This window comes from Vicugna pacos, chromosome 12 (assembly GCF_048564905.1).
Source record: "Vicugna pacos chromosome 12, VicPac4, whole genome shotgun sequence".
Lineage (NCBI taxonomy): Eukaryota > Metazoa > Chordata > Mammalia > Artiodactyla > Camelidae > Vicugna > Vicugna pacos.
This window is the reverse complement of record NC_132998.1, coordinates 19,555,694-19,582,477: the sequence shown is the minus strand read 5'-3', so window position 1 is coordinate 19,582,477 and position 26,784 is coordinate 19,555,694. Positions and strand designations below refer to the sequence as shown.

Sequence of the window (26,784 nt, the reverse complement as noted above, 5' to 3'; positions counted from 1 at the left end):
GCTTACTTGATGAGGAAATGAATCAGAGAGGTAAAATGAGCAACCTGCCTGAGGGCATACAGCCAGTTACCCCCATTACAGCTCAATTTACCACGTCTCTTGAGAGCACCTTTTGGATCATGGTGAGAGCCCACAGTGCCTGCAGTTAATACTGTTTAATTCCCTGTCTCATTCCAGAAGGACTTCAAATAGCTTAGGAGTATTTATGATACCTTAGAGGCAAAAACTGAATGAGGAAGTGGGCGAAGGGGAAATGATACGAAGCTAGGTTAAATTTACTGCTTACTCCTGTGTATTTGCAAAAGAATGGACCAGAAATTTGGTTCTTTGCTTCTTATAAGACAAAGAAAAGGGGGTAAATGTCATTGGTTACAAAGCTTCTTGAGATAAAAGTAAACCCATTTATCAGAAGAAGCAATCGGTCCCTTGGGAGACCTGGGAAAAATCGTCCCTGAGTTTCCTTCCATGGGATGATAAAATACACACATTTTGCAAGGAATACAAAGTGTATTTCAGTGAAAGAGACGCTATTAAGAGTCAGAACAGCATGAGCCTGGGCCTCTGCTCTCTCGTGGTCGGGGTTGGCGGAGGAACTGTGTGTGTGTCCTTCAGGCTGTCTTTTATAAATGTAATATCTTGCAACTAAGCTTTTGATAAGAATTGGGCAGAATAGAGTTTGAGGAATTATTGTCTTGAGGGCCTGCAGTCGTCTGTGCTGCAGTTTATGGGCACATTCTTATTCATGAAAGATGAGTTAATTACATCATTCTCTCACCAGCATCGTGGAACCCACCTAGGACACAGGCGGAAGCACCAGGGAATGTTAAAAAGATGTTGCTCAGTAGAAAGATCATCAGGACTAACAGTATTACGATTGTAAATGTAGAGTAGAAACGTTTCTGAAACTTTCAGGAATATCAGGTTCCTTGGGACACAGTGGTAGCTGTAAAGTTAGTTTTCAAAATTTGAAAGAATGTTTTGGAAACTGTTTCAGAAAGTGAGAAAGTGTGATGATATTCCCCATATACTAGAAGGATCAGTTTCACATTACATTATGTGGGCCATTGGTATCAAATTGAAAAATAAAAAGTAATGTTGAGCATGAAGAGTGCTGCATTTTCTGACATTTATGTCACTGTCATTCTCAGGCTCGGTAAACCAGATTTTTACACATGTTGTTGAAGTTCCCACCCAATAAAATATCTCCAAGTGAAACTCATTGGCTTGATCAGAAGACTTTAATTGTGGAAATTAATAATGACAAGTTTTGATCTCTGATGAAATCAAGACCATTAAGAGAGAGTGTTTCCAAATCTAATTACTTGTCATTTGCTAATGTTCATCCCTCTTGAACGGATGCTTTTAGCTGAGCTCCCCTTCAACGCTGTACCATAAACCACTCCTTTTTAAGTACTGTGATATGTACACTTCCATCTGCCATCTTGATTAGTCATTGATTCGTTTTCTCTGGAATCTTTCAAATGAAATTGTAAATAATTTTGTTTTTCTGAGAACTGTTTGGTCACTATACTTCAAAACATGGAATAACTAATGTAGATCAAGACAAAATTATTTTAAGCTCAATAGCCTTTTTTTCCCCATTATACAATTCTTAGGAAGGGATTTTTGCTAAAATATTATTTTTATTTTACATCTGTGTATCTACGGTCTCTTAGACAACTATCATGAATGCTATATTTTTGAGCAATAAAACTTTTGTGGCAAGTTAAAGCTTTTTCAGTATTGTGTCTTTTGCTTTTTAGTTTCAGAGGAGCAACTGACTGAATTTGTCGAAAATAAAGATTATATGATACTGCTAAGTGCGTTAAACAATTTTAAGGATGAAGAGGAAATTGTGCTGCATGTATTGCACTGTTTACATTCCCTAGCGATTCCTTGTAAGTAGCCTGTATACATGATTTCTTTCTTGAATCTGAAAAATTACAATAGGTCTTCTTTCTGAGTGTGTTTCAGAAATATTTTTATGATTTAGAACCTTGTAGGTACTCAGCGCATTCACTTACTTATTTATTTAATTAATTTTAATGTGTTGAGGCGATGCTGCTGCTGACTCTGGGCTTGTTGCTGGAGAAACAGTAGCAGAAAACACAAAGGTGTTTCTTGCCTTTTCAGACCCCACGGTAGCACACCAGATACAGATAAGCATGGAAGTGATGACGGAGTAATGTAAGGCAAGCGTTGGCACAAATATCTCACGTTATGAGGACATACAGAGCGTGAGGCAAGATCTCTCAGCAGAGTTTTGAATGATGGCGGTGTGAGGTTAGGTAGACAGACAAAAATGTCCCAGGCAGAGCGCATCGTAAGCGTAAAGATCCTGGAGCAGAAGAGAGCATAGTACATTCTGGAAGCTAAAAGTAGCTCAGCAGGCTGTGCATTTATAAGCGCATGCGTGTGTGTAATGCCCACGCACAGCCCTGAGCATCCGCTTGTGGGTCATTTAATAGCAGCGGGGAAAGGACTTGGTAAGAGCCAGTGGATGAGGCTGGAGGCATAACCAGATCGTAAAGGGCCTGAAAAGCCACAGGAAGGAGTTTGAACTTGATTGCGATTCTTGTTTAGCATTTTGATTTCTCACTTTTTTGTTTGTTTGTGGTTTTTTTGGGGTGGGGTGGGGATTAGGTTTATTTATTTATTTATGTTTTTTAATGAAGGTACTGAGGATTGAACCCAGGACCTCGAGCATGCTAGGAGGCCCTCTACCACTGAGCTGTACCCTCCCCCCTATCGTTTAGCATTTTGGTGATGTTTTGAAATCTAGCCACTTTTACAGCAAAAAAAAAAAAAAAAAAAGAAGTACAAATAAGAAGAAATTAATTAGCTGTGTATGCTACCAGTGATTGCTAATGGACTAAAATAATGCTTCAGATTTCTATTACTTTTGTAAATGCACATAAACATTTTGTATTTCATGTGTTACCTGCTTGAGCTCGTATAGGATACACACGTGCATTTATCTGGTAATGTTTTCGTCTTCACACACGTGACATTGTGCGGATTAAATGGACTAAATAATGTGAAAAATGTAGAATAGTACCTGGTAATATACTGTGGTAAGTGTTGTAAAAACATGGACAGTATTACTGCATAATCTGTATTTTATACATGTTTAGTATATTTTATATAATATGCATATATGATTTCAGACATGGAAATCTGCAGATGTGAGACTTCAGTAAAGACCCAATCCCCTTGTGAAAGATTGCTCTTTTTTTGGTGACGGTTGTAAAATCCATCATTTTTTTATCCATGGAAAATTAAGCACTTAAAAGTAGATGGGGCAGAACAGTAATAGAGAATGAACAGGGGGAAAGGTCTAGCTCAGGTGGCAGAGTGCATGCTCAGCACGCAAGAGGTCCTGAGTTCAGTCCCCGGTACCTCCTCCAAGCGGAAATCGATGAACAAACCTACTTACCTCCCCCTCAGAAGACAAACAATACAAGCAATAGAGAATGGACATTTAAACTTCTCTGAGTCATCTACTACCAGGAAACTGAATATATTTTTCATTTTACTTTTCCTTTGCTAGATTTATACATTTATTTATTTATTTGGGGCTATTTTGGAATTCATTCTTTTCCACCCACATCTGACATAACTCCAGTGTGAAATGTGCTGATTCATAATGAAAAGATTAAAGAAAGCAGTAACTAAAAATAAAAAAAAAAACAAGTGTTTTAAAGTTTGCCTTTGGGTCTAGAGCAAAATCATATCTGTGACTCTGAGTAGAAGCAAGTCATTGTTTTAAGAGGCCATTTCCTTTCATTACAACATGTCTTTCCATATTTAGTGTTTCTTAAAACATAACATAAACATTAAAAATACATTGTTTGGAAAACAGTGAGTTTGGCTGTGCCAAAAAAAGAAAGGAAAATGCTTTGCAAATACTATTTTTTTGGAATCTCTTTTAAGAGTAGTCAACATTTCATTCAGATATAAATTAGTTTTCTCCACATAGGTTCACACAGTCCGTCTATTGATTTAACTGCCTTTCCCAGTGGATTCTTTCCTTCCTTTGTGTTTCACCTGTTTGTCCCTTAGCCATAATATTAATATTATGCCCCCTCTCCCCTTCGTCTCTTCTCTTCCCTTCTGTCTCAGAGCCTTAGGGAAGCTTGGTTTTGCTGCCTGTACGCTGGCGGCTCTTCTCCTGCCCTCTTGAAATGAACAGGAAATAGATCATAGCTGAGTCTAGCTGGTCTACCATGTGATATAATCTTGATTTGCTTTCTGTTCGTTTGAGGAAAAGGAACAATGAAAAGCCATTATCTAATGAAAAGTAAAAAGAAGACGCGAGTGAACTTACCTACCCAACACAAATAGACTCACAGACATAGTAAACAAACTTATGGTTCCTGGGAAGGAATAAACTGGGGGTTTGAGATTTGCGAATATTAACTACTATATATAAAATAGATAAATTTATTTTGTGTAGCACAGGGAACTGTATTTAATATCTTGTAGTAACCTACAATAAAAAAGAATATGAAAATGAATATATGTATCTATGCTGTACACTAGAAATTGACACATTATAACTGACTATACTTCAATAAAAAAATTTACAAAAAAGCCATCATCTAATGGAATGGTGCCTCATTAGGAAACAAGCCCCAAATTCATTTATTTGAAAACTTATGGCCAAGACTTTGCATATTTTGACTTAAAAAGCACGCTCAGTTTTCCCTTTAAGTTTTAAAGCCAAGAAACAGGTTAGAGCAACTTTCCCTTAATGTTTGAGTCCTAAATCCAATTATATTAGCAACCAAAAACATAGTATTTTTTATAGCTATTTGACAGTACATGATATTTAAGTTTGGAAATGTAACCATTATATTGCCACACATTTAAAATCTATATAAAGCATCTTTGTATGCGTATTTCAAAGGGGAAATTACTACCTTATTGATAATTATTATTCCTTTAAATTTAGGCAATAATGTTGAAGTCCTCATGAGTGGCAATGTCAGATGTTATAATATTGTGGTAGAAGCCATGAAAGCATTCCCTATCAATGAAAAAATTCAAGAAGTGAGTTGCTGCTTGCTCCATAGGCTTACATTAGGTAAGTTATAACTCTTGGTTAATTTAGTACCACAGTTTATATGATGTAAGCATATATAGCATATGTATGTTGTATGTTGATGGATAAGTAGCATTTTGACATGCATTGGATGGAAATAGTATAAAGTAGCAAACTGTTCTGCCGTGCTTGGGTGAAATTTTAAAAGGAGTGTCAAAAATAAATGTGTGCAATATAAGAGAAGTCTTATTGTTAGTGCTGTAGTTAACGTATTATTATGTAAATGGTTGATACATGCAAAAGAATAAGCGTAACGTATAGAAAATGTAAAGCACAGTGCAAAAGAACTCCCCACACAACTTGAGTGTTAGTACATTACCAGTGCTGATAAAGCTCCTCTGGGCTCCACCCTTCTTCCGCTTTCTCCAGAGGTTAACGCTCTCTAGAGTTTTGGGTTAATAAATCTTTTGCTTTCTAGATTAAGTTTTACTGCATTCACATATCTCCCTAAACAAAATTGCTAATGTTTGCTCACTTTTGCTTAATAAAGATGGCATTATGCTGAATATTGTCTTCTGCAGTTTTCAAAAAAAAACTAACATCATGTTTATAGGACTCGTGAATAATTTTGCATGTAGTTGTATGTGGTATTCTATTATATGGATAAACCACAATTTATGTATCCATTCTCCTATCCATGGACATTTGGTTTATTTCTTGTTTTATGCTACTATCATCTGTGTTGCTATGAAAATGTAAATGGAGGTGAGTGTCTTTTCAAATATTTCTCTGCTATTGGTGCTTCCTTCTTTGTGAAATACCTGATTTGCCTTTTTCTATTTTTCCATAGTAGAGTCTGTCTTTTTAAAAATTCATAGTTCGGGCTGATAATGTTTTACCCGTTGGTTATATGTATTGAAAATATCTTCTCTTGATTGGTGAGCTTTTTATCATCTTTATGGTGGCTTTTGTAATATAGTTTAATTTAATAATCAGTTGCTTTGTGATTTACCCTTTTTATATATTTTAAGAAATTCTTCCTTTGCCTAAGATAACAGATGTATTCCACATTTTATCCTCAGTCTTTCTTATTTAAGCATTAAAGTGTTCAAATCTGTCTGGAATTTTTTTTTTTACCATAAGAATTCAATCCCACCCTTTTTTATAATATGGGGAGTATAATTTATTATATGGTTCATCCATTTCCCAGTGGTATCATACATTGAATATATATGTATATAATGTATATGTGTATTATTTATAGGTCTATAATATATAATATATATTTCTGTTTTTGCTGTTTTGTTGTGTTGGTTAATTTGATTGTCTGGATCCATATCAAGCTGTTTAAATTATTACAGCTCTACAAGTCCTGGTACTGGAAAAGCTAGTAGGTCAAGTCTTCATACCTTCTTCTTTCTTGGGTACAGCTTGTCCTTTTTCTTGGGCCTTTACTGTTCCATATACATTTTAGAATTAACTTGTCCAGTGCCTTGGAAAACTCCATTTGAGTTTTGATTGGGACCGTACAGAATACATGGATCAATTTAAGAAGAACTGACACTTTTACATTACAATTTTTCCGTACAAGTCTTGTGCATCTTGTTATTTCTGGATACCTTATTTTTGTTACTGTAAATGGTATCTCTTTTAAAACTGTATTTTTAAGCTGTGTATGTATAAAGAAATGCAAACGGTTTTTTGCATATTGATCTTACTTAAATTCTTATTAATTCTAAAAATTTGCCTATAAATGCTCTTAGGTTTTCAGTGTAGTAATTAATTTAATTTGATTTCCCTGTCTTCTTGCATAGCCCACAATTACTAGTACAGTGTTGAACAGAACGAGTGACAGTAGCCATCCTTGTCGTTTTGTTGAATTTAAAGGGAATGTTTTAATATGCTCCCATCCAGAAGAGTGCTTATTATAAGGTTTTTTGTTGCTGTTGTTTTTAATCTTGTTTTATGACAAATAGCTTTCATCAAGTTAACAAGTTTCCTTCTGTTTCTTGTTTGCTTGTATTTTTATATGTGGACTTTTTATAAACTTATGAGTATTGAATTTTATCAAATACTAAAAAAAATTAAGGTCACTTGTTTTCCTTTTATCTTGAGAATATGGAGAATTACAGGTTTTCTTTTTTTTCAGAAATGTTTATTTACAGAATTTTTTGGGGGGGAGTAATTAGGTTTATTTATTTATTATTTTTAGAGGCGGTATTGGGGATTGAACCTAGGACCCTCTTGTGCATGCTAAGCATGTGCTCTGCCACTTGAGCTATACCCTCCCCCCAGGTGTTCTAATAGTAAGACACTTTGTGCTTCTGTAATAAATTCAACTTGGTCATTTATTAGATTTTTTTTATCCATTTGTAAAAAAAAATCTTTTTATTTTCAAATCTGCCACATAACTTTTGACTGCTTATTCACTCTTTTACCCCCTTTTCTCTTTGCTTTTTTTCTAATTATCATTTCTTTAATCATCAGTACATAGCTATCTTGTGTTCTGTATCTGGCAATTCCAATATTTTTGAGAGTTTAAACTGACTGCTCGTATGCTGACTGCCTGTCTGTCATGGAGTCTTGTTTTCCTGTATGTTTGTAAGTTTCTCTTTGGTGGAATTTAGTCTCTGAGAATCCTGAGGACCTAAACGTTTCTTCCAGAGATGTTTGCCAGGAGCCAAGGTGCAAGACTGACCTGGGAGCACTTTGGAATCTTTTTAAGGTCCAAGCTTAAAGTAGGAGACTGACTGATCGACCCTACTTTGGGGCGAGTTCAAGGCTAGTCTGTTGATCGCAGTGACCATACTTTCCCACAAGGCTACTCTGGTTTGTCCATTTGCTTTCAGCTCACAGCTCTTGTTACAGCTCCTTCTTGAGCCTTCCCTACCCCCTCGGTACACACCTGAGAGATTTCCTTGATGTTTTTGTGAGCAGACCCAAGCATTAAAAAGTGAACGGTTGGTGAATAATAAGGTACGATCCTTAACTGTCGGAAATTGTTTCTGACAACATTTTCTGAAAAGGATCACCAGAAATGTTTTGTGCAAAATCAGGATTATTATAATAGACATTCAACTTTTCATCATTACCACCTTGGGAAAAAACATCATAATTCATTTGAAAAAACTCATTTTTAAGATTTTATTGTAGTAACTTATAGTTTCACTTCTAGAAATATGACTATATTTCCTACATAATTCAGAATTTGTATAATTCTGCCGTTGATTTTAGCATTAGGAATGTTCCTAGGTAGTTTTGGTTAAAATGAATTTTTTTGTAAATTGAATTGTAATTTGCATGCACAATTTCAGTTTGTTTCTTTCCATGGTAAACATTTACTGAATGCTTATCATATGACCAAAACTATGGAGAGATGAAAATAATGTCTTAATATTTGTACATTTCTTTCATAGTTTCTAAAGTAGTTTCGTAAGTTTCACATATATATATAATTTATTTATTTTGATCCTTGAAACAATCCTGGGAGATGTGATATTGTTATTAACTCAGTATGTGCAGATGAGGACCTGTTACAGCAGGTCTGTGTATATTACCCAAGATCATGTTGTCAGGGAGGTGTGAAAACAGGCTGAGAATCCAGATTTCTGCATCCCTGAACAAAACAAAGCATTTCTTTTAAAATGTTGTAGCCTTTTACTAGTTTATTTCTTTTCCTGATAGTTTCATGAAGAAGGACAAAGTTGTGCAAGCTAGCTAATATCTGAGAATGTTTTAACATAATTCCGAAGGTGATTTCCTAAATCTAGCTAATAATGTAGCACACTGATATGCAGTTCTCTGTTTCATGTTCTGCAGTTTACAGCTGTCAAGTTATAACTTGCATAATTTATATTCAGGCTGTGAGTTTACCTTAATCCCTTAAGTGAGTCAAAGGAAGAAGTGGTTTTTAACTGTCATGATTAGGAAATGGTACTTGACTATCAAATTAGGTCTATAATAGCACTTTAAGAATGATTGATACTATACTGCTGAAATTAAATAAACCACATTAAACTGTCATATTATTTATAAGTTTGATATTGTTCTGTAACTTTTTTTTTGAAAACAAAAGCCATCAAATGGATCTTTCAATAAGGATTTTTTTTTTTTTTAGTGACTAGAGAATTTATTGTCCCCATTATTGTTTCAAAGAAACTGGATAAAACTTTTAACTTCCTCCTCATAATTAAAATGAAAACCCAAAGTCAATAAATATGTATTTAGCATTTTATCAAATTATATAATATAATTATGAGGTTAATACATTTAAAGGCCTTTTACCATGTATTTTCACGTATATTATCTGAATATAAGATAAGGCCAGTCTTACTGGTTTTGCCTGGAGTCACCCAGTTGATCAGTGGTAGAGCAGCTGTTGGCAGTGCAATGGGCATAATAGTAAGGAAAAGACGGTGAGACAGCCTACGTTTAGATAAGCTGGTAAAAGTGGAAAAGAACTTTTTTTGAAATGCCTCTCAATGTTAGAGACCACTAAGGGCTGGGGAGTAAATGTCTGCTTAATGAGTGAGTGTCGGGGGAGGCGCGAACATAGGGAGGCGTTGATAACCAAGAGCTGTGCCTCATTGAACTGTCTTGATTTTGAAGCCATTGACTAATAATTAGGGTTTTCATGGTCTAGGATCTTTTTCAGTTCTGGCTGTGTGTCTCAGGGATCATTGAACTACATGTACAGCATTTCCATTCTTACTCCTGGAAGGAAGCTTGGTGACTATTAGTTACGGAGAACTGGGTGGAAGGAGACACATATTTGTGAACTATCATTTACAAATCCTTTCCTTGGAAGGATTTAGGCTTTTGTATAATGATTAGAACAAGTGTAAAAATGTGTGGGACTTCTTCCTGTGATGGTTTATAGGTAGTGGCATAGTCTCTTATTTTTATTTTAAGATTATCATAGACAAAATCAAGTGCCAGTGAGTTTTCTGAACAATATTCTTTAAGTGAAAGAAGAATGTTTCAGCAAAAGCATTTAATGAAGAGAGAGCTTCATTAAAGGGAGAGCTCTCCCCCCATGTTTTAGAAGGCAGGAAATTTAAGGTGTTACGTATACTAAATATTGTAGTGCCATATGTAACAGACACTTTGTTTTGTATGATGACTACATGAGAGGGAATCAGAGAACACAAAGTTAATACCACCCAAGCATATATATATGTCTAAGCAAGATAATTGAATGACTGCATGAAATAAATTTTCAATACTTTATACAATCCTATTGAGCTATTTTACTTAAAGTAAATATGTTTTAATATCATTAAGAATAGTCATCACTGCTCAAATTCATTGACTTAAATGTTTTACATATATATATAGAGAGAGAGAAAGAGAGAGAGACTTAAATAAACTGTTATGTAAAGGTAATTTAAATTCCATGGATGAGAATTCCACTAATATCTCACTTAACTTTCAGGTAATTTTTTTAATATCCTGGTGTTAAATGAGGTGCATGAGTTCGTGGTAAAAGCCGTGCAGCGATATTCAAAGAACGCAGACTTACAGATCGCGGCACTCAGCTGTTTGGCGCTCCTCAGTAAGTAGCTTTACTAAGAAGGAAATTCTTACAGATGCGTTTGATCTTGAATGTTAACTTTATAACAAGATAACATTATAACAAGTCATTCGTAGAGAAGGAAGCCTTAAATGCCTTCTCTGTCCTCATGTAACTCATTTCCCAATAGAGGATACTTTCAAGGGAAATAACAGTTGTAGTAAGTACACCCTTCTCCGTTCAGACTTCAATAAATGCATCCTTGATTTAGCTGTATTATTGGGCAGTCAATCTTCATAATTAATCTTCCTCTCATCTATTAGTTTTGTTTGATACCCTCTTCCTCATTTGATAATTTATCTAGAGGGGAGAGCTGTTATGAAGTGTGAAATATATTAACAAAGTTATTTAACTAACCAAACCCACTACCAAAGAATATAGCACTCTGTTGAGAATGTTTCAAAACATGGACTTACAGTTAGCCGCTCAAACTGTAAGAAAATCATATGTTGACGTTATTTTTCAAGCTGAGACCATTTTCTTAAATCAAGACTTAGAGGAAAAGAATGAGCATCAGGAGAATGAGGAGGAGGAAGAAGAAGAAAAGTTGTTTTGGCTGGAAGCCTGTTACAAAGCATTAACATGGCACAGAAAGAACAAGCATGTGCAGGTTTGGACTCATTTTTGTAAATTTCAGAGGTGTTCAGAATTATTTGTTCAATAATTTATTTTTTTGACAGCGTTCTTTTTTTCCTCCCCTAATCCAGGAGGCCGCATGCTGGGCCCTGAACAATCTCCTCATGTATCAAAACAGTTTACACGAGAAGATTGGAGATGAAGATGGCCAGTCAGTAGTTTTGATTTTGTATGATAGGAAATTTCAGTTTATGTTTTCAGTCAGTCCACATGAGATATCGTAACTGCAGCTTCATTGTTAGAAATAATTTTGACGTAGGCATTTACGTTTTAAGTATTGCCACAAAATAGCCGTGAGTCTGTAATATGTCGATCCCATTGCCTTCAGTAGTTATTAAAACAAAGGTGATGTGTTTGGGATTCATTACTGAAAGATTTAGAATCAGGAGTCATTCAGTAAATTATGAGTCATCAAGAAAGAACCTTGCAACTTCCTGGCTGATTGTTTAAAAATGCCATATTAATTAATCTCAAGTGATGGAAATGGCAGAGCTATCTGTGACCTCTCTGCCATGGTTTCTAGCCAGTGGTTGTCATTCTGAGGAGTTGGCTGTGGGTAGAAACCTGCAGTGGTCCCCACTTGTTGTGGCAGTGTTGAGAGGGTCATTTGTAGCTGTCAGCCCCTGAGGATGCTTTCTGTGGGAGTACCATTTGAACCAGCCCTCTCTCCCAAGGGTACACACTGTAACCAGGAGTTTTGTGTGTAATCAGATTTGTTTCACGTCCATCAGCAATCCCTTATATTTTCACTGTTTGCTCTGCATACCCTCTGGATTTTAAAATTTGAATGACTTATCTTGTAAACTCAAATAGTAATATTCTGAAATCCTGACAGCCTGTTTGTGTAATGATCCACCACCAGCCAGAAGGGAATTAATGACACAGAGGCTATTTATTTAAATGTCTCCATTTTGAAAGGAAACAGTAATTTTTGGAAAATATATGTTAAACCAGCATTCTAACCCACTTTGTGCAGTCTTTTAAAGAAATTAGAGTAAGACTGGTTCATGTTTTAGTTTATAAGTTTCAGTTCATAGCACACTAATTCCTCAAAATCCATAGGAGATTGTTAAAATAAATACATCGTTAAAACATACCGATGCTCTACATTTAAAAAATTTACTTTGCTGCTTTATTTTTTAAAATTTTTCCTTTCTTGATTCCATCATCTTTTTTTTTCACTTAATCTGTGAACTGTTAGCACCTATTCATGTATCTGCTGAGTCTTTTTTCCCCCTCTGTTATTATCTGCTTTGAAGAAACAGAAGTCCTAGTTTATTAGTATTTAGTGGATTTGCATCTAACTTTTAAATATAAAACTGTTTAACTATAATTCTCTCTCGTAGGTAGGGGTGGCATAAAATATTGTTTGTATGCCCTTATTTGTTGTTAGAGAGATTAGATAGCAGTAAGTGACTATTTGAGCTAATTGTTAAAATGATTGCTATCAATATTGTGGTTGAATCTGTGACAGGTTCCCGGCTCACAGGGAAGTGATGCTGTCCATGCTGATGCATTCTTCTTCAAAAGAAGTCTTCCAGGCATCTGCAAATGCGTTGTCGACTCTGTTAGAACAAAATGGTAAGAGGTACTCCATTTTTTTTTAATAAAAAGAAACGCATTTTTTTTGGTATTTTTTAAATCGCAAAAGTAATACATTGTAAAAAATTCAAATATGTTAATATATACATCTGATATATAGATATATTGATATATAGGTAAAAGATCAGGAAGAAAGTAAACATTTTGATGTTTTTCTTCTGCACTTCTATATATGTACTCACACATGACATATACAATATATTCTATATTTTTTTGAGAAATGGGATCATGTTACAATCTTTTATAACCAAATCTTTACATTTCTCTTTTTGTGTGTGCGTTGGTAAATGTAAATTCTCACGTTATCATTTTTAATAGCTGTGTAGTTTCCCAGTGTATGCCTGTATCCTGTTTTATGAACCAATTTTTTGTTAATGGACTTTTAGCTTGTGTCTAGTAAGATGTTTTTAGTATGAATAATAATTGCTGAATGGTCACCTTTTCCCCCCATTTTCCTTTATACACTGTTCCTGCTATTTTCTTAGAAATTCAGTGGGTGGAGAGACAGTCATCATTATAAGATCTGCTAAAATTGCCCATTGTAAAATTAAAAAAAATAGTCCTTTACATGTAACTCTTACAGCGTTGCATTATAAAGAAGAGAACAATTGTTAAAACTTTGGAAGAACTCTTGAGATTTGAAATTAAGGCTCAGGCTGCTCTGATTCCTGCCCCATAAATAAACAGGAAATATTGCCAGGAAATCTTGGGAGAAAACTCATCATAAAGGCATTGGGACTTGGCAGCTCTTGAAAGATATTTTTGGAGGGAGAAAAATAGAGAAAAATACTGCAAGCTTGAGAAAGAGACCAGTGTTAGCCCCAGCGTTTAGTGGAGAACCTGGGTGGAGCGAAAAGAATAAAGAAATCTCCACATGCATGTTTCTTTATACGATTATTTAACTCAAATCAAAAGGAAAAATCACTTCGTCATTTTCCCCCTTTCGTACCTCACCCCTCTGATGGCACTGAAAAGGCGTCATAAAAGGCTTGGTCTGGCAAGAGCAGAGACAGACAGGATAATGAATCAGGGTGGGTTGGTGGCAGAAAGGGAAACTGCTCTTGAGTCTCCCTTCCTCTGTTGTGCAGAGACCTGGATGGGGATCTCACTCCTGAAAATGAGCGCTGGGCTTTTCTGCTCTTTTGTGAGGCACCTGAAAGCGGAGATAAACCCTTATCATGTTCAAACAACACTGTGTTGGGCTGTAACTCTTAGCTCCCTGGAAATCTTAGCTTTGCCAACAAACCAACCAATGATTTTGTGAGATTTAAGTTGCTTTTTTTTTTTTTAAGAGAGAGCGATTACTTTATACAAATTGACCTATGTATGTAACAGTCATGGGAGAGACTAGCCAATGTGCCTGTATTTCTTTACTTGGCCACCAGGTTATGGTTGGCCATTGTTGCTCATAGTATCTTACAGTTTCCACCTTCATCTCCTCATTCCACATTTCTCATGTTGTCAGTCAGAACTTCAGTCGCTCCTGGTTCTGGAGAGACCCAAACCTTCATCTACAAAAGTTCTGAGCCCTCAGTCATATTGCTTTTATTGGTTGCTGTAGTTTCCAGTTCACTTTTACTGTTGGGGATGCAAGTATCAAGACACTCCTAGAGATTAGCTTGGCTCTCAGACTGTCTTCCTTGCCACCGTTGTGTAGCAGCAACCTGTCGCCTCCTGGTGATTGGACCAGTTATGTCAACCAGGAGAGCAGCTCCTTTTTTAAACTGGTGGTTCAGTGCGTAAGTTGCCTAAAATGGCCAGGTAGATGTCACCTGCTCTGATGAGGTAGTGAAAGCCTGTCCTTGTCCGCGCAGGACAGTGGTATTTTTTGGTTGGAGGATGTGTAGTTTTTACTTTCTAAAATACTGCTTATCTCTTGTCCTTTTTTTCCTTCTATTTTTATTGAGATATAATTGGCATAAAGCATTGTATAGGTTTAAGGTGTATAGCATAATGATTTGAACCACATACATCATGAAATGATTAGTAAAGTAAGTTCTGTGAACATCCATTGTCTCATGTAGAAAATAAAAGAGAAAAAATGTTTTCCTTGTGATGAAAATACTTTAGGATTTGCTCTCTTAACAACTTTCATATAGAACATACAGCAGTGTTAATTATATTAATCATGTTGTACATTACATTCCTAGTACATATTTATCTTATAACTGAAGTTTTACCTTTTCACCACCTTTATCCGATCCCCTCTTCCCACATCCTCCCATCTTTACCACCACCCCCAAATCCAGAAACCAGAAATCTGATCTCTTCTGCTGAGTCTGTTTTTGAAGTATAATTGATCAACAATACTGTGTTAGTTCCAGGTACATAACAGTGATTTGATGTTTCTAGATATTACAAAATGATCACCATGATAAGTCTAGTCACCATACAAAGATACTACATTAGTATAGACTGTGTTTTCCTTGCTGTTCATTTCATCCCTATGACTCATTTATTTTGTGACTGGAAGTTTGTACCTCTTAATTTCCCCCACCTATTTCAGTTACCCCTGCTGTCCTCTGCTCTGGCAACCACCAGTTTGTTCTCTGTATCTATGAGTCTGTTTCTGTTTTGTTATGTTTGTTCATTTCTTCTGCTTTTTAGATTCCACATATAAGTGAAATCATATGATATTTGTCTTTCTGGGTCTGACTTATTTCACATAGCATAACCCCTAGGTCCATCATGTCCCTGAAAATAGCAAGATTTCATTCTTCATGGCTCAGTAATATTCCATATTATGTGAGTATATATATGTACACACACATATCTCATATCTTTATCCATTTATCTATCACTGGGCACTTAGGTTGCTTCCATATTTTGGTTATTATTAATAATGCTGCATTGAGCATAGAGGTGCATATTATCTTTCTGAATTAGTGTTTTTATTTTCTTTGGATAAATATCCCAGAGTGGAATTGCTAGATCATATAGTAGTTCTATTTTTAATTTTCTGAGGAACCTTCATACTGTTTTCCATAGTGCCTGCACCAATTTACATTTCTACCAAAGTTCATGAGGGTTCCCTTTTCTCCATGTCCTCACCAATATTTATTCTTCGTGGGTTTTTGGTTTTTTTTTTTTTTTTTTTGATAATAGCCATTTTGACAGATGTGAGGTGTTTTTGTAGTTACGATTTGCACTTCCCTGATGACTAGTAATGTTGAGCATCTTTTCATATGTGTGTTGACCATCCCTAAGTCTTCTTTGAAAAATTTTTATTCAAGTCCTCTGTCCATATTTTAATTTTGTTGTTTGTGTTTTTGGTTTGGAGTTGTATGAGTTTTTTGTATATTTTGGATATGAACTCCTTAATAGATGTATCATTTGCAAATATCTCCTCCCATTCAGTAGGTGACCATCTCATTTTTTTAAAATAGTTTCCTTTACTGGGCAAAAGCTTTTTATTTATAATAGCCAAGATACCGAAACAACCTAAGCATCCAACAACTGATGAATGCATAAGGAAGATGTGGCATATATATGTGATAGAATACTACTCAGTCATAAAAAGTATGAAATCTTCCCATTTGCAACAACATTGATGGACTTTGAGAGTATTATGCTAAATGAAATACATCAGATGGAAAAAGACAAATACTGTATGATTTCGCTCATATGTGGAATATAAAAAACAAAAAACAAAATAAATGAACAAACTAATTAAAAAAAAAAAAAAACAGAGCAAGTAGTGATTACCAGAGGGTAGAGGAAGCAGGGAGGTAAAATGTAAAGGAGATCAACTGTATAGTGAAGGATGGAAACTAAAATTTTGGTGGTAAGCACACTGAAGTGTATACAAAAGTAGAAGTATAATGTTGTACACATGAAACTTACATAATGCTATAAACCAACTTTACCCCAATACCATTTTTTAATTATTTAATTAATTAATAAAGAAGAAGTTGTTTATTTTTCACATCAGAAATATTAATAATTTCTCCCCAAATGGCTAAATGCTAACCAAGGAGATACTTCAAAAGACAGAAGTTACTCTAGACCAGCAGTTCTGACACTTCAACATGCACCAGAAATGACCTGCGTGGCTTGTTAAAACAGATTGCTGGATCCCAACTCCAGAGTTTATGATTCGTTAGGTCCGTATAGGGCCCCAGAACTTACATTTTTAACAAGTTCCCAAACAATGTTGCTGGTCCAGAGACCACACTTTAACAACCACTGTCCTGGACGTTAACCCAATTTGAGACTTGAAAACTAAGAATAGAAATCCCATCAGTTAGTAGACCATGGAGAAGAAATTACATCCTGGAGTCACTTTAGAGATCATAAAATATTTTACACATCTTATCTCATTTACTAGCTAACTACGTAATACTCATGATCTCTTTCACTTCATTTCATCAATAAATTAACGTATATCTATATTTTCCACTGGGGTAAATGGAGAAGGTGGCCCAAGACTGAAGGCAACCTAGCCTGGTTTCCGGCCCCTGGTCCCACCCCACTTCCTGTATCCACCAAAAGCTGAGAGGATGGCCAGTACCTCCACACACAACTAGAACCTGTTCCTAGCTTGTTAATGTGTCTTAGCTGAAATAGGTGCAGTGATTTTGTGCAGTTGTTTTAAATGCTAGACTAAAATTTAAGTTTCTTTCTTTCTTTGGAAGGCATTTAAGAACGTATATCTACAAAAATACTTCTTACACATGCACGGGGATTACAGTCTACCAGTTTACTCTGTGAATAAAACTTTACCACTAGGATCTCAACAAATAGTTAATAAGTGTGAAAAAATTGAAAATGGTACATATTTTAAAGAAAAAAATTAATGATCTTCAAGTTGTCAATGAAATTTAAATTAAATATGTAGTTGTACGTATACTTTTCTATGAATTTGGATTATCTTAATAGGATATGTCTTACTGTAAGATTATGAAAATGTGCTTTCATTTCTACAAGTAACTTTTTAAAAATCTTGTAGTTAATTTCAGAAAAATCCTGTTGTCAAAAGGAATATATCTGAATGTATTGGAATTAATGCAGAAGCATATACATTCTCCTGAAGTGGCTGAAAGTGGCTGTAAAATGCTAAATCATCTTTTTGAAGGAAGGTAATACATATTCATGAACTTATGTAGAATATGGAATATTGGACTAGGCAGAATATCAGTATTTTGAGCATTGTTCTAAGAAAACATAAACATAAGTCATTTGAGGATTGAAACATTTTGCAATATAATCTCATGTCATTGAGATAATTTTGACTTATTTTATCTGCATATTGAAAGGGATGGTTGAGATTATAGAACTACTTTGAAGGTTTGCTTTTGTGCTTTGTGCTTGGTGTTGACTGTGTTTTGAGAATAACATTTAGACGGCCCATAACCTTAAGCAGTTTTTCAACTTATCATGGAATGTGAAAGGTATAAAAGATAAAACCAAGATACAGCTTCTAATTGTTGTTTTTTCCACATTTAGTACTTATGAATATTCCTCTGTTTGAAGTAGCTTTGTCTTCTCTTCCTGCTCTCATTCCTTAGCTGGGGAAGCTTTTAGTCACATCTAGTCCGTGTCCAGAGATGATAAGATTACACATCTGGTTTGTGGCACAAAGAGAACCGACTGTTTGTCTGGGGACGGGTGGTGTGGGTTTGGGGTGGCTTGGCCGGTAGTGTGGGGATGGGGTGGAAAGGAACCTATTCAAAAACTTGTTTAAAAGACTAAAACTGAATTTCATACAGAGAGTGTCTGCTGCAGGGTGTGTGTCCAGTGCCTTTTTGCCCTTTATTCAGGCTAAAGAAAGTGAGGTCACCGTGGAATAGTCTGAATAAATTTCAGTCAAAAAAGAGGCTACATTAGGAAACTGTCCTGTGTAGAAAGAAAAACTAAATGACACAGATGTTGCAGTAAAAACTGATTTTTGTGTCCTGGTTTCCTACTAATTGGAGCCAAGTATTTGATCTCTAAATTTAAGATTCCTCATTGGTGAAGAGGGGTAATGACAATCTCATAAGTTGTAAGTTTATAATGTGAGGATTAAATAAACTAATTTTTACAAAGAGCTTAGGATAACGACTAGTACATTTTAAGCACTCAGTAAAGCATAACTATTATTATTAATATTATTAAATAAGTGAATTGCACATAGTATGACAAACTATGTTACTTTTCCAAATCTTCACACATAGTTGAAAATCTGGTTTTCCAATTAGTTATGCTTGACTCCAAAATCCACGTTATCATACACATTGACAATGGTAAAAACTAATCAATTAATTATTATCAGTAATGAAAGAGAAATACTACAAAGAAATGTATACACACACACACACACACACACACACGCACACACATGTTTAGACTTACTTACAAGACATGGGGTTCCATTGTTTTCAAGATCAGTCTAGCTTATCTATTGATGTTTTTATATATTATGTCTTTCAGTTGCATTTCTCGTACTGAAATGTTGCTCTTGACATTTAAGTGAAAAGTTTATCTTAACTGTGGTTTTTATGGTCCTGGCAATGTGCGAACCTTTATAAATGAGGAACAAACACAGTGGAATGACCTACAGTTTATGATTTTGTAGATTCTGGGCAATTAATGTCTCTAGCTCTTTCCTCAGATGTAAAATGTGTGAATGACCAGTTCTGGGGATTCAGAGCTAGCTATGACAATGCCTGCCCCTACAGATCTCCTTGTCTAGTTGGGGAGAGTAATTTGTACACAGCTAATGACAGTACATTGTGATCATTCAATGGCAGGCATGTGTAAAATCATAGTGTCTTGGTGAACCCAACTACAGTGACTAAAGGAGAGACTACAAAGAGGAGATGTGTTTAAACTGAGACTTTAAATTGGAAAAAGGGACCATATGTCAGGGACCACAGACCCACTCGAAGTGAGGACATGTTTCTGATACTGCACGAGTTTTAGTTGATACGGCACTTTGTAAAGCAAGGGCTGCCTCTGTTAAAGTCTGTAGGACCTGGTGAAATCTATTCTGGTGGCATTTATTTATATGTAAAAGAAAAATAGCTCAAATACTTTAGGGAAACCAAGAGTTTAGTGCAAATAAAACCAATTAAGAATCCCATATAAGAAGTCCAGTGGTGTTAATTAAAGAGAGCCAGATTGATTTGCAGTAAACAGCCCTGGGCTTGGGGGTCAGATGAGTTCTGTTCCAGCCCTGGCTCTGTCATGTTCTAGTGATAGGACCTTGATATTTAAGCTCTTTTGGCCCAAATTCTTTATCTGGAAAATGCACATAATAACACCTTCTTTCCAAAGTTGTTGCCAATGACCCATGTATATAGATCTGAAGGAAGTTGTTAGTTCTGGGAAACAAAAGAATTCGTTTACTGTGAATTTAACTCCTTGAGGTCAAGATTTAACTAAGTAATAATTTAAATTATGCATGCTCAGATTACTGAATTCATATAGCCTTTTCTAATAAAATAGAATGGTTCTGTTTTCTGGTACTTGTTTCAAGTTGATGTTTGTATGGGAACCAGGTTGTACCTTTAATAAGCATTTCAATATTGTATCTCCAGTAACACCTCCCTGGATACAATGGCAGCAGTGGCCCCCAAAATAATAACAGTTATGAAAAGTCATCAGACATCGTTATCAGTGCAGCTGGAGGCACTTCGAGCTATTTTACATTTTATAGTTCCAGGTAAGTTACATAATTTATTGTGGGAAGAAATGTCATTTTCCATGGATTTTTTGACTTTTCATGAAATATCAGACTTCCTAGGCAGAAATTAAAGGACCTGTTTCTGCCAACTAAATGCAAATCCACAAGCCCAAAAATAAAAATAGAGGGAGAGTCAGATTAATTTACATGAAAATCTAATAAGAAAACTCAATAATTGGTTTAAGAAGAAATAACTGCAGTGTAGCATGGAGCTTTCCTTCCAAGGAGTGTGTCCGCTCTGCTAATTCTTTTCTGTTTCTGTTGCCATTACCAAGTCCAAATTTTTCAGTTTGTTTTTTTTCCCTGTCTGAATTGTAGTAACAGCTAACTAATTTTCACACTTCCTCTCTTGCCTCTTTGTAGTCCTTCTTTCTCTCTGCAGTTGAATTGCTCTGTCTTAAATATAACCATGTGTCTTTTACTCATTAACCTCAGTGGCTTCCATCCTCCCACGTTTACCCCCTGCTGACACCTGTTATGACCTTATTTTTCCTCCGAAGCCCATTTAAAGCATCTGCTTCTCTGTTCATTCAACATATACTTATTAAGTGCCTCTTATGTTCTAAACATTGTGGTGACTGCAAAAGTATGAAAGATAAATGGAAAGAAGATATGACGGTATTATTTATAGGTGCTGAGAGGTAGACAGATAGAGAGTTAATTACCGGACAGTTAAGAGGAGCTATTATAGAGATATGTATTGATGGAGGCACAAATAATTTATTCAAAATAGTAGGTCAGAGATTGTGGTATTTGGCGTTGAAGGGTGAGTAAGGCCGACCTGGCAGGAAGGACATGTCAAGCAGAAAGAGAAAGTGCACGTGGTCAGGGGTGGCTGAAGCGTGACGTGGTAGCAGAGTGGTGCCTGGGGGTGAAATGTGGACGAACAGGCAGAGGCCTGAGAGGGAAGGGCCTTGAACACAACGCTGAACAATTTGTGCTTCTCTTAATGAAAGTAAATTCAGAGTTAGTAAAAGCACTTAAAAATTGTAGTGTCCTAACCAGATCTACAATTTATAACAATAACACCATGGTGTGGAGGTGGATTGGCGGGGGAGAGCTTCCTACAAGAGTAGACTGGAGGCTGTGATGGTCAGGTGAGCCATGGTGGGGGCCCAGCACAGGAACAGAGGAGAGACGATGGATGTGAGAGATGCTTAGGAGACACATTTGACATCCCTTTCTCTGACTCCTGAATGTCAGGGATGTTATTGTTACTCCTTTTGCTCTGTAAAATTCCCAGTTCTTTTGAAGCCATTTTTTGGTCCTTATTAAATAAAATCTTTCTAAATCTACCATTATCTGTAATCATATTGATATTTTATGTTTCTGAGTATAAGAGTATACTCTGTAAAAAGTACACATTTTTTCAAGGAGATGATGGCTTTCTTCAGTCGTCTCTTTTTTAATCTCCTGGTAACTTGAACAAAAGTAGCTATTCAACAAATATATTTTGAATTGAATCACAATACCCCATTCATAGTTGTCAGGCAACTTTTGAGATATAATTTAACAGACATAATTTTGCTTAAAAATATTGTGTTTTTTGAACTTTGTCTATTTTAAAAAACAAAACAAAACAAAACCCTTTTGATTAGCCTTAAAGGTGTCAGTCTTACTCTTTTGAGAGTGGATTTGAGTTTTAAAGATAAACAAAAGACATTAATAATCGAGTCTTAGTTAATAAAATAATACTCTTAGTTCAAAACCAAGTTTTGAATGTAGTGTTTCTTTTCTTTTATTGTTCTTCAACTTTGAAGTGACATTATAGTAGTAGTTTAGAGGAAATGATGTATTTAAATGATAAAATGTTTTTATAATTATGTTTATGAGTATATTAAATATATGCCTTTGAAAATAATTTATTAACTTTGTGATGATAATTTATGTATGGAAATACATATTAGTAGACATATTTTATAAACATATCAATATATAAATACATTTCTCTGTTAGGTGAACGCTTAACCATCTACTTCACTCTATGCTAACATACCACGTTACCACACTGCACCAGAATATTCCATACCCTACCACAGTATAAGTGTACCCTACTGTACCTTACCATACTATGTCATACTATTCTGTATATCAATGAGTAACTATAATATTGGTACCCTAGTAGTTTTGAGGTTGAAGATGATTCTGGTTTTGACATTAAGTTGAGATAGTTACTTATAAAATATCCAGATGTATGTGTATTGATTTCTGAACTAGACCATACTCAGAGTATCTTAATTATAACAAAGATATACAGTATAGTAAATTTGTATCATTTAATAGCCAGTTCAGGACCATGTATTACAACTAGTGTTAGGTCTCTCTCTTTTTTTTCAGTCTGGTAGAATTTACTTCCTCCTCTTTTCTGTAACAATATCTTATTGAAGTGATTGAGCCTGTTGCTCTAATAAAGTAAAAATAAAGACCTAGTAATTTTAATAAAATATCATTTGACTGGTTCTTTCTTGACTTAGTGTCAGTTCTAGAGGAAATTGTGTATTCTTTCGGGAGGGACATACGCACAGTGGAAAGTGTATAGAGGAAAGTAATTATGAATCTAAAACCACAACCTTAGGAACAGTGAGAAAAACTGAATTTGTTTAATCTGGAGAGGAGGTGACTTAGAAAGCTATGGAAGCTATTAAAACCCACTCATTTATTTTTAGTAAAAATGTGGCAGGCATTATTCAAAGTACTTTGTGCATATGAACTTAAAATTCTTGCAGCAGCCCGTAAGGCAGATAGTACTTTCCCCACCCCCACCTCCCATTTTTTGGCTGATGAAACTTAGGCATAAGATACAGAGATTTTAAGGTCACAACTTAAATAATGGAGCCAGATTTTCACCCTATGCAGCCAGAATCAGAATAGGCCCTTGTAAAGGCACATTGGTGCAACAGGTGTGTATTGAACAGCTGTTGTATCTGAGGCGCTATGCTTAGAACTCTGGGTATCCGGAGATGAGTAGGTTATGGATCCTGCCTTCAAACCGCCTTGCATGTAATTCAATTTAAAGGCCTATTATGTGGAAAGGAAATTATATCCATTCTGGATAGTAGACCCGCAAGAGATACAACAAAGACCAGAGGTGAAATCTCGAAAATGTTCATTTGGTCTTAATGTAAGAAAGACATTTAATAAGACTCATTACATGTGGCATGAAGTTTTTATTTCTCAATGGAACTGCTTTTAATGGTCATAATGGGCTGCTTTAGAAATGAATGTGGCCTTGGTCACTGAAAATGAGCCACTGAGAATTCGACTTGTCCAAGGTCACACAGCTGTAGTGGTTGTCAGAACCTGTTTGAATAAATTTTAAAATGAGGATTGAAAGTTCTGGGAGGGTGGAAATCATGGCCTGTCTTATTCACTGTGGTATTCTCAGCATGTAACAAAATCCCCCACATGTAGTTGATTCTCAAATTTTCGCTAAGAAAATGAAAAGTTATATGCAGCCAATTTATAGTTTGTGTTAATACAAATTATTGAGATGAAAGGTTGTAAGAAATTGTTTATTAATAATTACTAATATAGTCCTAGGTTTTAGAAATGTTTATTCATAATAATTTTACTTACATGTTCTATTGTATAGCCAGTATTTCTTGACTTCCTGTAACTTAGAGGATGTTTAATAATACTCTTTAGCATTATAATGCTGAAACTAAAATCTTTTTCTTTTCATTGTTATTCCAGCTGCTCTTTTATGTCTACGTTTCATGTCTGACCTTTTTATGTTGTAGTGCAAGTAACTTTGAGCTCTTCTCAAGTTGTCCATGGTTGTATAAAAATCTTCTGGCTTCTTGTATAAGTAGAGCCTATTCATACAAAAAAGAGATTGTACAGAAAATTCCTCCACCCTAGTAACTTCTTGCTACTTTATATTCAGTAAACATCCACACACATTCTTACTTATTTTATATTCAGTAATGAACTGTTTTAAAACAAGAAATTTCCTAAAGCTAATTGTTATTTCTTTGATAAGAAGCCATGGATTAGAAAAAGTATGTGTATATATATTGGGTTAATTTTTCCTAATAAGCGACGATCTGTTCAGCCTAGATCATTGTGAGAAAAGCATTTATTTATGTGTTTATTTTTGCATGCAGACCTCCCAGAAGAATCCACGGAAGACTGTGAATATCAACATAAGCTAAATATGGTTAAAAAACATTGTTTCAGGAATGATATTCACAAACTGGTCCTAGCGGCCGTGAACAGGGTATGTAGCATCTACGTTTTCTGCCTTTATACTGTTAACAAGAGTATGAAATCTAGGGAAGTGGGGAGGCTCTTTTTAGCTGAAGTTTTCCCTATTCTGGTTACTGTGGTAGTAGGAGGTTGTATGTTTAGAGACACAAGATGACAATAGGGGTGCAGGGGGCGAAGAGGTGTGCCGTGCCAGCTAAGAGAAGGCTTAGGCAGGTTCTCTTGATTTATGGGTAACATACATCCACTGCAGCCTGCTCCATCAGAAAGAGAACTCCAGATGTGCAGCTGAGCCTCACGGGGGATCTCGGGAACCACGGGCAGCTGTTTTCTCTGTCTGTGCTCCCGGCTGCTTGTCTTTCTTTTCTGGTCCCAGGCTTCAAGGTTCAGTCCATAAAGAAGCACGGGGCACAACCTGAAAGTCTTGTTTGATTCTCCGCTTGCTTTCCTTGCTCTCCTCAGAGATAACCTCTGAACTGGCTCAGTGAGCGTTGCCTCTCCTCGTCTGTAGCTGTTCACGTGTCTACGTATATTTGAAATAAGGCAATTAGTGAATCAATACTCGCATGAAGCATGAAAAGGGAGAAAGAGGAGACTCACATTCATATTGTACAGTGCAAAAGGTACTGATGGAATTAAGATGGCTTGGAAGTTTAACATAAAATGACTTGGTTCTTTCTATGTACGATCTCTCGGTATTTTCTGCTCAGTTCTGTTGTGAACCTGAAACTGCTCCAAAAGAATAAAGTCTATTAAAAAAAAAGATATGAGTGAAGATGTAAAGAATGATTAGGGTTACTGTTTTCTTGATAGGGAGAGAGTAGTCAAAGTAGATAATGGAAATGACTCCTTGTGATTTAGTCCACTTGGAAAAATGTCATGAATTAATTAGAGTAGCCTGCAGAGAGAGATCGCCTTCAAAAATTCAATTTAAACGGAACTTTATAATGTAATTGTCTGTGATATATTTGAGTCCCTTGTGCTCAAACCTTAATACGATTCTTGAGTATAGCAATGGGTTGAATTTAATTCCAGGAGTACTTGGTGAAAGTTAAGTATATGGAAGGAACGGTGTTCGGCACAGGGAAGACAAACATGAATATGCTTTGTACCCTTCTGCCCTCATAGTCTGGCAGCGGGAGTAACAGCCATCCGTAAAACATAGCAAATGCATGAGGTTTTTCTGTTCTCAGCAATTATGAAGTGCACTAGCTTTATGAACTTTACTTTAGGAAAATAGTTGATTTCATTTATGGTGTGTGTGTGAGTGAGAAAGAAGAGACACAGAAAAGCCTGTGGATGACTGTGGCTCTGGTTATCCCATCTTTCCTGAAGTTGCTGAGTATGAGCTTGATAGAGTGGAAGGAGTCCAGAGTCAGGGCAGAAGGGCTGTGCTTGCTGCCCTCCATCCTGTGATGCCAAGAAAATCACCCTGCTCCCGGGTCTTACTTTCTTTTGCTACATAATCTCAGGAGAAGTGGTGGAGACTTCCCTATCCCTTCCTTTTTTTTTTTTTTTTCCCAATGCCACACCTGAATAATGACACAGCATCTCACTAAACAGTGATTTCATTTGGGGTCAGGGAGTTAAGGTCATGGGGAAACAAGAGGGACAATGTTTTATTTTAAAAACTCTCCCCTGTGCAATTCCCCTCATCTTTCACCGTGGTTGAGAAAAATTGCTCTGAATGTAAGTATTTTTTTTAGCTCTAAAATTCTGTCATTGCGTGTCTCACTCTGAATAAATGTTACAAGGCATCCGAGATTTTAGGTCCAAAGACTGCAGACACAATGAAATGAATTACCATTAAATCAAGTCTGTTCTTGGAGAGCGGAATTCCAAATAAGATAGAATTTGAGACTTAACTAAGATTTCAAAGACTATGAAGAGTATTTATTAAAGTGAATCAATGTTTGGATTGATTTTATATGCATATGTAAAATTCCAGTAACACTCAGGCTGAAGTTAAATCTGTCTGAAATATTGACATTCCATTTATGCTTGATTCTTTTAGCTTTTCCACACATGAAACCTTTGAGTCACCTGTTCCAGAGAGAT

General features: G+C 35.7%; 1 protein-coding gene across 1 annotated transcript in view; it reads left to right on the top strand.

The window, feature by feature from the left end:
• Positions 1-26,784, top strand: part of LRRK2 (leucine rich repeat kinase 2) — a 134,015-nt gene that overhangs the window by 11,458 nt on the left and 95,773 nt on the right. The window contains exons 6-14 of the mRNA XM_072972988.1: positions 1,764-1,898; positions 4,955-5,086; positions 10,479-10,598; positions 11,084-11,226; positions 11,324-11,403; positions 12,727-12,833; positions 17,803-17,932; positions 20,375-20,499; positions 24,627-24,739. Coding sequence (XP_072829089.1) covers positions 1,764-1,898; positions 4,955-5,086; positions 10,479-10,598; positions 11,084-11,226; positions 11,324-11,403; positions 12,727-12,833; positions 17,803-17,932; positions 20,375-20,499; positions 24,627-24,739 — 1,085 coding nt within the window. The remainder of the gene's footprint in view (positions 1-1,763; positions 1,899-4,954; positions 5,087-10,478; positions 10,599-11,083; positions 11,227-11,323; positions 11,404-12,726; positions 12,834-17,802; positions 17,933-20,374; positions 20,500-24,626; positions 24,740-26,784) is intronic.